Source organism: Copadichromis virginalis, linkage group LG1 (assembly GCF_057382275.1).
Source record: "Copadichromis virginalis isolate Kocher_CV1m ecotype Utaka linkage group LG1, C_Virginalis_male_GT1.1, whole genome shotgun sequence".
Classification (NCBI taxonomy): Eukaryota; Metazoa; Chordata; class Actinopteri; order Cichliformes; family Cichlidae; genus Copadichromis; species Copadichromis virginalis.
The window spans coordinates 15,266,686-15,279,225 of record NC_140618.1 but is presented as its reverse complement, the minus strand read 5'-3'; the positions used below and the strand labels follow the sequence as shown (position 1 = coordinate 15,279,225).

General features: G+C 41.2%; 1 protein-coding gene across 3 annotated transcripts in view; it reads right to left on the bottom strand.

The window, feature by feature from the left end:
- Window positions 1–593: 593 nt before the first annotated feature.
- Window positions 594–12,540, bottom strand: part of LOC146718484 (frizzled-3-like) — a 29,344-nt gene continuing 17,397 nt past the window's right edge. For all 3 annotated transcript variants that reach the window (XM_085452234.1, XM_085452246.1, XM_085452241.1), the window contains 9 exons: window positions 8,606–8,802; window positions 7,990–8,292; window positions 7,735–7,897; window positions 7,060–7,359; window positions 6,560–6,811; window positions 2,775–2,923; window positions 2,279–2,393; window positions 1,582–1,745; window positions 594–1,488 (listed from right to left, as the gene is read on the bottom strand). In XM_085452234.1, coding sequence (XP_085308360.1) covers window positions 1,266–1,488; window positions 1,582–1,745; window positions 2,279–2,393; window positions 2,775–2,923; window positions 6,560–6,811; window positions 7,060–7,359; window positions 7,735–7,897; window positions 7,990–8,292; window positions 8,606–8,802 — 1,866 coding nt within the window. In that variant the 3' untranslated portion in view covers window positions 594–1,265. The remainder of the gene's footprint in view (window positions 1,489–1,581; window positions 1,746–2,278; window positions 2,394–2,774; window positions 2,924–6,559; window positions 6,812–7,059; window positions 7,360–7,734; window positions 7,898–7,989; window positions 8,293–8,605; window positions 8,803–12,540) is intronic.

Below are 12,540 nucleotides of genomic sequence, written 5' to 3'. Positions count from 1 at the left end.
CAGTTGTGAATGCCTTAAACCTGCAATCTGTTTTACGGTCACCAGGGGGCGATAGCTGTGGTGGCCAAAAAAAAACTTGGGGCTTTCTGAGCTGACCTCTGGAAACACTTTCCTGCTGGGTTTATTGTTTCAGCCACTTATTTAAGATAACGCTGAATAAAAATAACTTGTGATATAATAATAATAATGATAACTTGTGATTGACAGGATGTTAGCCAATGAGTGTAGTTTCACAGTCAAACCGGCTTTCTTCCATCACATCCAGTTTCAACAGCAAGATGGCTCATCGAAGCTTCAAGGTGGGACTTCACAAACTAGAGGGTGATTACATGGTAGCTATGTCCATCTTTTATATTGTATATGTCAGTACTAAAATACTTTTTTGGCTGACTTGAAATAAATATCTGTGCATGTAAATAAGAGCACAGATCATCCATTACAGCCATGGCCATATTTTATCACTCTCTGAAACAACCCTTTTACATTCATGGGTGGAAAACGTTTCGTCTTTCAGCTCCCTCCTTCAAGCTCCAGGGGAGAATTAAAATTTAAAAACACATCACTAGTCATGTCTCCATTTCCCACTTTCCCACTTTCCCACTTTCACACACTCACACACACACACACACACACACACACACACACACACACACACACACACACACACACACACACACACACTGAAGCTTCCAGCAGCAGAAGACAAACTTCACAGTATAAAAATAACTCAAACCACAGAGAGGTCCATAATTTCACATTAGGCCCATTTTTTTTTTTCCATTTTCTGAAGCCACGCAAAGACAAACATCACTCATTAAGAGCTGCAATCCAGAGCAGTGGAGTCGGCAGTGTTCGGGTATTTAACATTATATTCATATAGGTCCTGAAAGATGATCACCAATATATGGATGATGCCACTATCAACCAGACTGAGAGACACCTTTGTCAGTGTCTGTTTGTTTCCATTGCTAGCTTTCCCTGAATAATGTCTCGAGTGTCACCAAAAGAGGACGGGGATTTATTCCTGTTGGCTCAGCCTGTTGAATCAAGCAGACCAGGTGTAAACTCAAAATAATTCAGTGAGCAAACTGGTCCACCTTACAGCCAAACTCCATCAAAATTTAGAGGAGTCATGGTTACTGCTCACAAACAACCACAGATTACCAACACAGCACTCAGAGACACATTCCCCATCCTCAAAAAAGAAAACAAACAGACTGCTGTGTATCTGCTTCACGTCTCCATCCTTTCACTGATCCAGTGTCTCAGGCGTTGGTGCCTTCGTTCTCAGCCGCTCGGCCGTCACTCGCCGTCGTTCCATGTGTGATGAGGGTAGGTGGGGCCACAGACACGTCTCGCTGGCTGCTGTGCCTCGAGTGGCTGTCTATCTGATGGAGGCTGCTGTGAGTGGAGAGCGGATGGTCGAGACGTGGATTGCTGCCATGGAAACTGCGGTCCTCTGTACCTCGGTAAACCACGGTATCGCTCCTAATGGGGGAGAAGCAATGAAAGAAAAGCTGAGCTTCGACTGATTCACATCGTCTGAGAGGAAGCGAGAGCATCGTGGATTTCCTGGTCTACCTGTCATCTCGAGTGCGCCGCAGGCTGCTGTGGTAGCTGGCCTTGCTGTGGACGCTGCTGGCCTTACTCCTGGTGGAGGAGGGGTGCCCATGGTGAGTTCTAACTGGTTCATCAAGGTCGTCTAGAACAGCTAAGTGGGTGGAGGAGGCGTGTGTGGAAGTGCCCTACAGGAGGAGAGATCAAACACATGTAGCGCTGAAACCGCTGAGATTAAAGATTTAATTTAACACCCGACACCTTTGCACAACGTGTAAATATTCAAATCCAAAAGGCTACATCTTGCTCAAGGCTCTGTGTACATTACTCCAGCATAAGACATTCATATCTTTTGGATCTTGACTCAAATCTAATGACAAGATTATGCCTCAGGTTATTACTTTTATTATTATGATAGACACCTAGCCAGGTTCACAGGGGTTGAAAAGCTTCATTGATGATGCGGCTAAATATTATCAATGAAGAAATATGTACATGAAAACACCAGTCTGATTAAACCTTTATCAAAGCTTCTAGATGCTGACAAAAAAAAACAGGCATACAAGATACGATCTTTCATTTCAGTCTTCTCTTCCTTTCATCAGTTTCAAAAGAGCTCAGAGCCGTAACCTGTGGACATTCATGTTTGGACTTTACTCCCACGGCACTTATAAATAATTCCATCCTGCTTTTTTTTTTGCTGTTGTCTTTGCAGTCCTACCTGAGTGGATGTCCCTCTGGACTTCCTAACGATGGGGGTGTTGGGCTCACGCAGCAGAGACTGAGCAAAGTCCGGCTGCTCTTGCAGCACCTGGCGAGACTCATTCACCCCACTGCTGCAGAAAGAAAAAGGTGAAGGAGGTCAGAGGTGGGACGTTTTTACAGACAGGGGACAAGTCGCAGATAAAATTGGAACCAAGAGACAGATTGGGGGGGAAGGAGTAGGAAGACATTTAGGATTCAAGAAGAAATACGGGAAAGAGACAAGAAAACAGTTGATAAGGACAGGATAGGGAAGATTAATGATTAATGTGCTGTTGTATAGCAACGTGTCACCACAAAAGGAAATACAGTAGAGATACTAAACCCCTGAACAACTGAGAGGGAAGGAAAATTGCATGTGAAACAAAGTACAAGATACTTCTAAGTGCATAATTAGTTGTGATAAACTCAATTTAGTTCTCTCGAACATTAAAAGACACACAGTCTCTTCTTACTCTTTGCGCCTGCGTCCATGTAGGAAACTGGCCCACTCAAAACAGGTCTTCTTGCTGCCCACCCAGAAAACAGAGGGGATCCCCACCACGAGCATCATCAGATATTTAATTAGGAACAAAACCATGGCCGGTCTGCTGGTCTCCTCAACCTGAAAATAAAATAAAATGCACACGTTAATGATGCAATCATCTAATCAGCACAGCATGGAGTTTTTAAAAACACAGAGTAAAGTGAAGCAGAGGAGAGAGAGGAAGAGAACAAAGGCTTCGATTATAATGTAGGCAGACTAATTGTGCAGTAGAATATTTCCTCGACAACTAAACATGAAAGATATGCTAAAAGCTTTGGATCCACCAACATTTAACAAACTAAAATCCTCAAACATAATCTAGACAAACCGAGCTGTTTGATGGATCTCCCAGCAGAGGGCAGAGATTTGGTTCTTGGTCCTCTTTTTATTGAATATAAATCCCAGATTTTTAAGAAATACAACAAACAGAACGCTGTGTCGTTCAATCCCAAATCATGGTTTCATCTGTCCGATAAAATTTCACTATGGGAAACCATCAAACACACTGAGTACTGTGTTAAAAAGTTTTTGTGGAAAACCATTATATTGTACTTTAGGTGGTCTTTAAGATATCAAATTCTTTAAATTTTCTTTTTAAATTAAGATAAAAATCTTCCTAAAGATGCTATTAAAGCAATTGACCCTCACTACAGTGAGGGTAAAATCCATGAGCAGCTGAGCCTTTTAGTGAGATAAGAGATTTATTGTTTTTGAAACCCGGGCCCAGAAGAATTTCCATTTATTAATTAGCTTAAGTCTCTGTCACCCATGCTGAGATGAAATGTGTCTTATTTAGATCATCAGATAAAACGAGAAGCCCTGGGTCTTCAGTAAATTATCACCCGTGAACACACACAAAGAAAGAAACTTCAATTATCCAAGAACAAGCAACTGCGCCCTCTCCCAGAACACACAGAAAACCCCCGGGCAAAGATCACATAACACACAGCAATATTGAAATTCCAGAGCTGTAATAGGACGTAAAGGGGATCTTCATGATCTTCACAAACACACAGACACACTCACACAATTTGACATGTGATGGAAACAATGACAAAGCCTTATGAAGTAAAGGTGTATGTGTGTGTGTGCACACATCCAACTGACTGACACACAGGTAGGGATGGAGTATGTTAGCGTCTGCACTGTGCACAATTATCTGGTTAATAATTTAGCACTGGACTATATGAATCACTGCATTCCCACCCATCTTCATAAACAGGATAAAGCCCTTATGGAGGACTGGCAGCAGACCGTGACTAAGCAGCCCAGGGAGCAGAGGGGCTGAAAGATGCATGAGAAAATTAACTGAAATACAAAGAGAAAAGGAAACGGAGCAAAACAAAGATGGGAGAGGTTGGTTTTTTTTTTTGTGGAATTGGTCTTGAGAGCTATATTAGCTGAGCTAATGATGCATGCCACACTCTGCTCCCCTCCCTCACAAATACCTACTCACTCAGCCGCACACACAACTAAGTGCCAGCTCTTACCCACTCTCAACCAAGCACTCAGCATCTTTGGCCAAATCCCAGCTCCCACCCTTGGCCCTTAGGTATCCCATTTCTTTGGGAAATTGAAGGATAGTGGTCATCTAGCCCCCCAAACAAAGCGTGGAGGACCACCTTGCCCTAAGCTGCAGTGAAAAATGGAAGGGGAGAATTGAGATTGGGCCTTTGATCATGAAATAATCCATCTATCCATCCATCTAACGGCTTAACTTAGGGACGCGGGGGGCTGGAGCCTATCCCAGCAGTCATCGGAGAAGAGGCAGGGTACATTTTGGACAGGTCGCTAACACAGAGAGACAGGTGACCACAGGGTCTCACATCCACACCTACGGCCAGTTTAGGATCACCAGTTAATGTGACGTGTGTCTCTTTGGAATGTGGGAAGAAGCCCATGCAGGGAGAACATGCCAACTGTACAGTGAAAGGCACCAGCCAATCAGGACATGTGCAGAGAAAGTGCTAACCACTTCACCACAATGCTTTCTTTCATAAAGTAAGCATGGGAGTTCTTGTTGTAGTTCCTAAATGTCTTCCCACTACTGTAATCAATTCTGACGTCACCGGCTACAACAAAGGTAAGAGCTCATCTGAATAAAACCTGGTTAAATTCCAGATACCAATTAAAAATCATCTTCACGTTAAACTAGTAATTGTACATTTTTGTTTTTATTTCTCAGAACCGAGTGGCTAACATAAACTAGCTAAAATGTTGGCTAACCAGAAAAATTATATGATTGGACTTTTTTTTTTTTTAAAATGAGACTTTGTTTTTCCCTCGTGTTTTCATACATTTCTGGCCTACAGAACATGGCAAGACTTAACTTGTAAAAAAGGTAAAAAACAAAAAAAACCGTTGAGCTCCATTCTTGAGTAATTGTGTATTCATGTGAGGTCAGATAATCGGAAAAACTGAGTTTCAGACCGAGAAAACAGACATGATTTTCCTTTTTTTTTGGCTAAGTGAGTTGCATTTTCTTAAAATCCGGCAGATAAAAGTAAATAACTTGCTGAAAATAGTTGTAAGAAAAGTTTGATTCATTCCTTTATTGCATATTAGTTATTTTCTAACAGTAACTGCGATGGCCCCTGGGTGGTGAATGTGTCTGTGTTTTGTGGTTTGTGCTGTGATTTGTTCTACAGGTGCTGATCGAAGTAACTGGCTGTATGAGCTAAACCTGGGCCCAGTGAGCTTGGTTATAAAAGCTCCATCCTTTCAGGTCTCTTTTGCTCACTGCCCTGATTTGAATACTAGCTTCCTGAACTACCGGTAGATCCACTTAGCTACAGCACGTATTCTTGGGTTATTTGCCTTCTACAGACTCTGCCACACACCCACTACTGACTAGCTGACAAACATGTTCTTTTTAATTATGTTCCATAAAAAAATGATCCTTTACTAGTTACTACCTGTGAGCCAGGTTGTGAGACAATGCATAGGTGCTCTTCAAATACACCAACTAGTTAAAAAAATGATAATTCTAGAGATAATCTTTGTCAGACAGGTTAAGTAACTATATATCAAAATCAGCTATGAACACTTTATTGTTTGTTTTGCAGTACTTTGCCTTTTCCCGGTCCATGTTGTCCCCTCAGTCTGACTTAAAAAAAAGCACACGAACACAATTAAGTTGGTGCGATGACTTCACAACTTGGGAATCCTGACCATTTGAGGAGTGCATGAATGGAAGCTATATTGATGTTAACTCCTTCCACTGGAGAAGTATCTTGTTCACTCATTATTTATGATATGTTTAGTAGTCTTACACTTTTCTTTCCTGAGACACAGACAAGCTCCCTCCCCAATAAGGAAAGAAAAACACAGATTCCTCAAAACAGAGCACCTGCGGATTTTCACCATTCAACTTTTGCAGTATGACAGCACAGACAAACTGTGAGTGACAGAGCTCTGATATTTGTTTGCAGCTGAGAAAACAGGCAGCATGTGCTTTCAGACTGTAGACTACCAGATTTGATTAGCTACTCTGACACTTTTTTTTCTTAAGACAGGCTATCCAAGTATAAAGTTGCAGCACAACAGCTGGCAGCTGTAAAAATGATTTACACATGCACCGTCTTAACAAGCACAGATAGTGTCTTCTCTAAAGTTTCACTATATTATTACATCATCTAGTAAGAAATGAAACATAGTTTGTCTAGTGAGGTTAACACCATCACATCGTGCACTTTCTTATTTTCATCCTTTTACCTTGTATGGGCATGGGATGTGATAACGCCTGCAGTTGTTCTCCATCCATGTTTTCTCCCAGATCTTCCGGTATGTGTGCTCGTATATGTAGCAGCCAATCACAGTGAACAAGGGAGCCAGATACAGCACAGAGAACACTCCCATCCGGATCATGAACTTGACTAGTTTGGTCTGGTTCTCCTTCTCCAGAGGAATTTCCATGCGCACCCTGTTCAGAGCGACAATGCCCACTAAAAGCAGGGAGACGCCAACCTGACAGAAGACAGACAAGAAGTTAAGGCTCAGTGAACCTTTAAAAAACTCTTTTAAAGGTTGGGTGACTGACAGACAGGTCTAAAAGACATTTAATGACCCACCCATCATTACTAACCAATCCATCTCTCCCAATGTCCACACTTGTATTATTTCATGCAGTCATTAATCGGTTCACACCACATCCATCCTACTCACCACTTCTTTCATCCACCCACTCACTCATTTATCTCCTGAACTGTACTCACCGCCACATTGACACAGAGCGGTGCCAGAACAAACCACCTCAGGGCGTCTATGTCATACAGCCCTATGAAACACACTCCACTGATCCCATCTCCCTCGATTTTATTCAGGGCCAACAGGGTGACGGTCAGGGCCCCTGGGAGGCCCCAGGCAATCGCATGGAAGAGGAGGGCTTTCTTCTCAATGGCCTCGCTGCCCCATTTAGGCACAGCAGCCAAGAACCAAGTGATTGTCAGTATGACCCACCACACACTGCCGGCCATAGTGAAAAAATACAAAACCATGAAGAACAGGGTGCATGCCTGAGAGAGAAACACAGGAGGAAAAACCTCTGATCAATTAATCATTTGGGAAAGGTCATCAAAACTGTAAATCTGCAACTATAGAGTAGTAAAAAGTAAATTCATGACACGTGTGCGCTCTAAGTCAGTAAATAGATAATTGCACTGTGTAATAAAGATAAAGTAATGAAGTTAATAAGACAGCATTTTTAAAGTGTAGCATAGTTATTTTTATTAATTGCTAAATAAACATCCGTCAACCTCATCATTCAACCACAAAATAAATAATTTAAAATCTAGTTTAGAAGTTTTTAGCCCAGTAAATCATCACTAATGTGCTGACAATTTTAAATCAGGCAGTTTTCTCCCCCAGATTCCATAAAAATGAGCAAAAACCTTGTTGTGTGAGCCCTGTGTTATGGTGGATGCTCTGAACTGGGAAGGGCTGACAGGGTTGCACGCGACCCTGCCTTCCAGCAGGAAACCCAGGAAAAACACCAGCGACACCATGACGTAACACACAGCATAGAAGATGATTGGTCGCTCAGGGTACCGAAACCTATCGAGGAAGATAAAAGAAAATGACTTTGTGTCTTTCTCCACTGCAACGATACTAATACTTTCAAAGAAGTTACATTCAGCTTTTCAAACCTTGTAACATCAATCAGGAATGTCAGGAAGGTGAAGAGTGTTGCAGACAGACAAACAATGGAAACAACTCCAATGAAGTATCGGATGAAGGTGAGCTCCTGCTGGTTGAAGAACATTGAGGGGCATGGGGCAGAACAGTCCTTCCTGCCCATAAAAGTGTAACCCAGGTCTGGGTCGACCTTGAGCTCTCTGGGGCACCAGAAACCATAATCTCTTTGGACGGTCATTGATGATTGGTCAGTGGGTTCAGAGCCTGTTAGCAGGTCCTCTAGACGAGGATAGGGCTCGTCACAATCTGGGAACCTGCCCCCCAAAAAGTAAAAGAAATTATATAAAGACAACAGCCTCCACAATGACCTTACGGCTACATCAACACAGCAGTTTCAGGAAAAATATTATAAATCTACATCAAGGTAAGAAATCACTACATAGAGTTATCTAGGTTATGACATTGCTCTAAACCTGTACCCTGTAGCCTATATGCTGTAGACTTAATGCAGGACTATAGATCAAGCATAAGTTTCAGTCAGATGTACCTCATCTCAGCAAGTCTAAAATGACAATAAAGCTAAATTAATTTTTTTTTTTTTTTTTTTTTAATATAGCAGATTCATACCTGCTGCACTCCATATCATCTGGCCAGGCTATGCCAAAAATTTCCATGAGTTTGTGGCACTCATCCTTGGCCCGCTGGCAAAGGGATCGGCATGGCATGGAAACGTGGCCGTACACAGTGCAGACTGGAGCGTATAGTGCACACAGGAACATCCTCAGATCAGCACTGCACACCAGGTTTACCATTGGATGAAAAGGCTTTGGAGGAGAAAAAGAACAAAAAATGCATAAATAAAATGTTGACACCAATATTTTTATCTATGCAAAGCTCTATGACATAAAAACACTGACTGTGCAAAGTAAATGATAAGTGATATCCTACTCTCAGAGCAATACCTCTAAACACTGACATTTCGTGCTGCTGGTATTCAACACTAAAGTCAGTGTTAATCAGCATGAAAAGCTTGTTATTAAACATGACGTGTATGTGGATGATCCTAACACACATGCAGTGTCTTATAAATATACATTTACACACAGGCTCAGGACGTTAAATGCTATCGGCAGCACACACGAGAAGGCTCATATTTAGCCAGAAATAGATATCAAAGGGCATGGAGGGAAAGCGAGAAGGATAGCAAATAATCTTTCAAATGCAACTTACACTACTACTCAGTATTTCATCAGCAGTTAGAGGCTTATGAAATATGTACAGCTGCAATCATATTACCACAGATCTCTTTGAAGTTGGGGACAGCAAAGGCAGACTACTGAAGGCTGGAGCTACAGCCATTTGTCAGTAAAATGAGCAAACAAACAGCAGGGCTTTTCACACATGGGAGATTATATACCCTGTTCCCTGTAGGGACAGACTTAACGGTTTAAGGATGACTTTTGACCTTCATGGTGCTGTTAGAAGATCTCAAAACAAATTACAAGGAAAATTTAACTCATACTTACTTACTTATTACTTGCATATTAAAACAATCACATTATAACTTGTGCACTTAATACTATTTCACAGATGCACTCAAGTTTTAATAACATTGTGCTTGACACTTGCTTGACAGCACATAACACTGCATTGTGCATATGCGTAAAGGAAAAAATGTGTTTGTGTGACACAAAACAGTAAATTTACATTGATTGCTTATCATAACAACTACAGTGCATCCTCATATAGGGAGCATTTGTGAAAATATCCATGCACCAGTAAATGCGAGTGTGTGCTTTATGCTCATTTCTGTGTGAGGTCAGGCCTTACGAGTATGTTTTGATCGTTCTCAATTGCCGTGTTCTAGATCTGCACACTGGAGATGTTCCACCAGTAAATGGATGCAGTGGTGCATGAGACGTGTGACACAGTTTTGCGTATTGCACAAAGACAAATGTGAGTGTGTGCACACGCCACCACTCAACTTCATGAATTTTGCAACCAATGCTTCTTTTTCCTTTTCTTTTTAAAAAAAATCTATTTAATGAGCAGCATGCATTGTGCCCAATGGTATGAAAACTGATCTAGAAAAATGATCCTTTTATTTGGCTGTAATAATATTTAAGAAATTCTCACATAATCTTGCCTCTTCAGTGTTTTCTAAGATGATTCAGGAGCCATACAGGAGCACACACTTCTGTTTGAATAGTGTGCAAACCTCAAGACATGATGGGGAAGTCCAGAGTGAAGGCTCGGCTAAATATCTAACCAATCAAATATGTCCAGCCAGTGGAAATATAGGAACTGGATTTTAGTTGTGCTGTTTATTTCCTCTGCTAAGGACATTGTATGATGTTACCAGGATTAATCAATAAATTATAGACAGATTTGTATACAAATTGCATCTACCAAACTACACATCAGACTGAAGGCAGAACTATTAGGAGATGTTCTTATTCTAAAATGAAAAAAAAGTATTTATCACACTTTTAAGTTCGCCACACTGGAATAAAAGGGTTAGGTGCAAATAATTAGAACCTGGCAGACAATTTAAGATACAGTAATTCTTTGTGTAAAAAGAAAAATCTCCAAGAAAGCCAAAAACATGATCACAGGATCAGCAGGCATCTCTTGAAACTGTTGGAGTCAAAGTGCATGAACATTCAGCCAGAGGGAGATTGCACCAATTTCACCTGCCTGGGAGGGGTACCATGCCTCAGCTGTGTGATATTAGACAGCGCATGAGTATCACTTCAGCAGTTTTGTGTTTACAGCAATCAAACGGATTAATATACAATTTACAAAAATAATTATGACACACACTTGCATCGTCTACATTGAGATGTCGTAAAAAGACACACACACACACACACACACACACACACACACACACACACACACACACACACACACACACACACACTTGTATTTGCAACTTGCAAGTGGTAACTTTGCCTGCAAAAATTTCTAGGCCTTAAAAGGAGGATATGAAGTTTAATGACTGTGTGAGAGCGTTCAATTTCTTTTTTGTACTGCGTTTAAAAACAAACAACCCCCCCCCAAAAAAACCCCCCACAGTACATATGTTCAGGTGGTGCCAGCTGAAACTGGAGAGTTTCAAGTGTCTGACATGAGTCATGTTCACTGCAAGGATTTTACTCAGAAATAAGATGTTATTTGAGATAGTGATATAATGGACTGACACTCTTCTAAAATTCTTTAACGCCATCTAATGCTATCTCCGATGTTAACTGATAATAATGACAGTGTTAACAGGTATCCTTATTAATGTAGCAAAACATCTATTCATGCTTAATATAGAAGACAGACAAACAAGACAAGCTGTAACTGTCAGCAGCTTAAAACCTCTCCCTCACGTCTGCAGTTGGAGATGTAGCGACTGCAAAAAACAGTTCAGGATTTGATTCGGCTCATATGGTACTGTGGCTCACTGCCACAAATATCACTGCTAATTTGAATGTTTATGATAAGTGTTCTGTGATGTGACTCCAAGTACGTTGTAAATTCCTCAAATGAATTTTTAAATTTACTTGAATGTATCACTTCACCATTTGCGTTCTCCGTTTCTGTACTGGTGCACTCTTTCAGTAAAGTGCAGTATAATTCTTTCCAAGCCATTAAAAAAAAAAACCCAAATAAAATCTGAAAGTGTTCTGGTCCTCAGTTTCAACTCCCACCTCACTCAGCGAGCCTAAGGCCACACTTAGACAACGAGTATCTGCTTTCTGCATGAGTGTGTGTCTGACTGCATGGGCGACTGGAGGCTTTCTTCTCCTCATACTAACTCTACAGCAAATGTGTGTGCAACTCCTTTTCTACATGTCCCCATTCTGCCCATTTTGCCAGTGCGTGTAGGTTTACATGTGCACTTGTGTGTATGTGTCAGTGTTCTTGTATTTAGCCTATGTCCCACTTATTGCGTTTCCAGTGTGTGTGCTTATGCTAGGCTTGCGTGCCTGAAAAAGTCAGCGTGTGTGTGTGCACAACTATTTTGGCAGTCAGGGCAATTGCCCCCACATCTCCTACCACAAAGAGAATATTGATATTAAGTGGTCTAACTGTGCCACCCAGCAAGAGAGAAGGGGGATGGCAATCAGCCTTCCATGGTGGGCAACTTGAGTGAATTGCTTGGCATTTTGTGTGTCAGTTGTGATGGAGGAACAGGGAAAGGAAAGTAGAATAGCCCACAAATCTGCCTTGGGGGAGAGGACAGCCTATTAAGACATGGAAAGATGTGGAAGAATGAGTAGGGTGGGGAAAAGAGGATACAACCATTGCAGTGAATCTGCTTCCTGCATTGTTTTATTTATTTTAGTCTATAGTGGAAGGATGATGAAGCAAGAATAAAGTCACACTATTAAGAAAACAGGTACCTACCTTTAAAAAAAAAACAAAAACACGAAAAACAAAGTAAATGTACAATGCACCTCCATTGAAATCTGCAGTATACCAGCATATAGTCTTATCCATTACATATCCCAGTTAGCTAAGTTATTGAGATATCACAAATAAACTAACAGTTGCAGTCCAATACTTTAGAA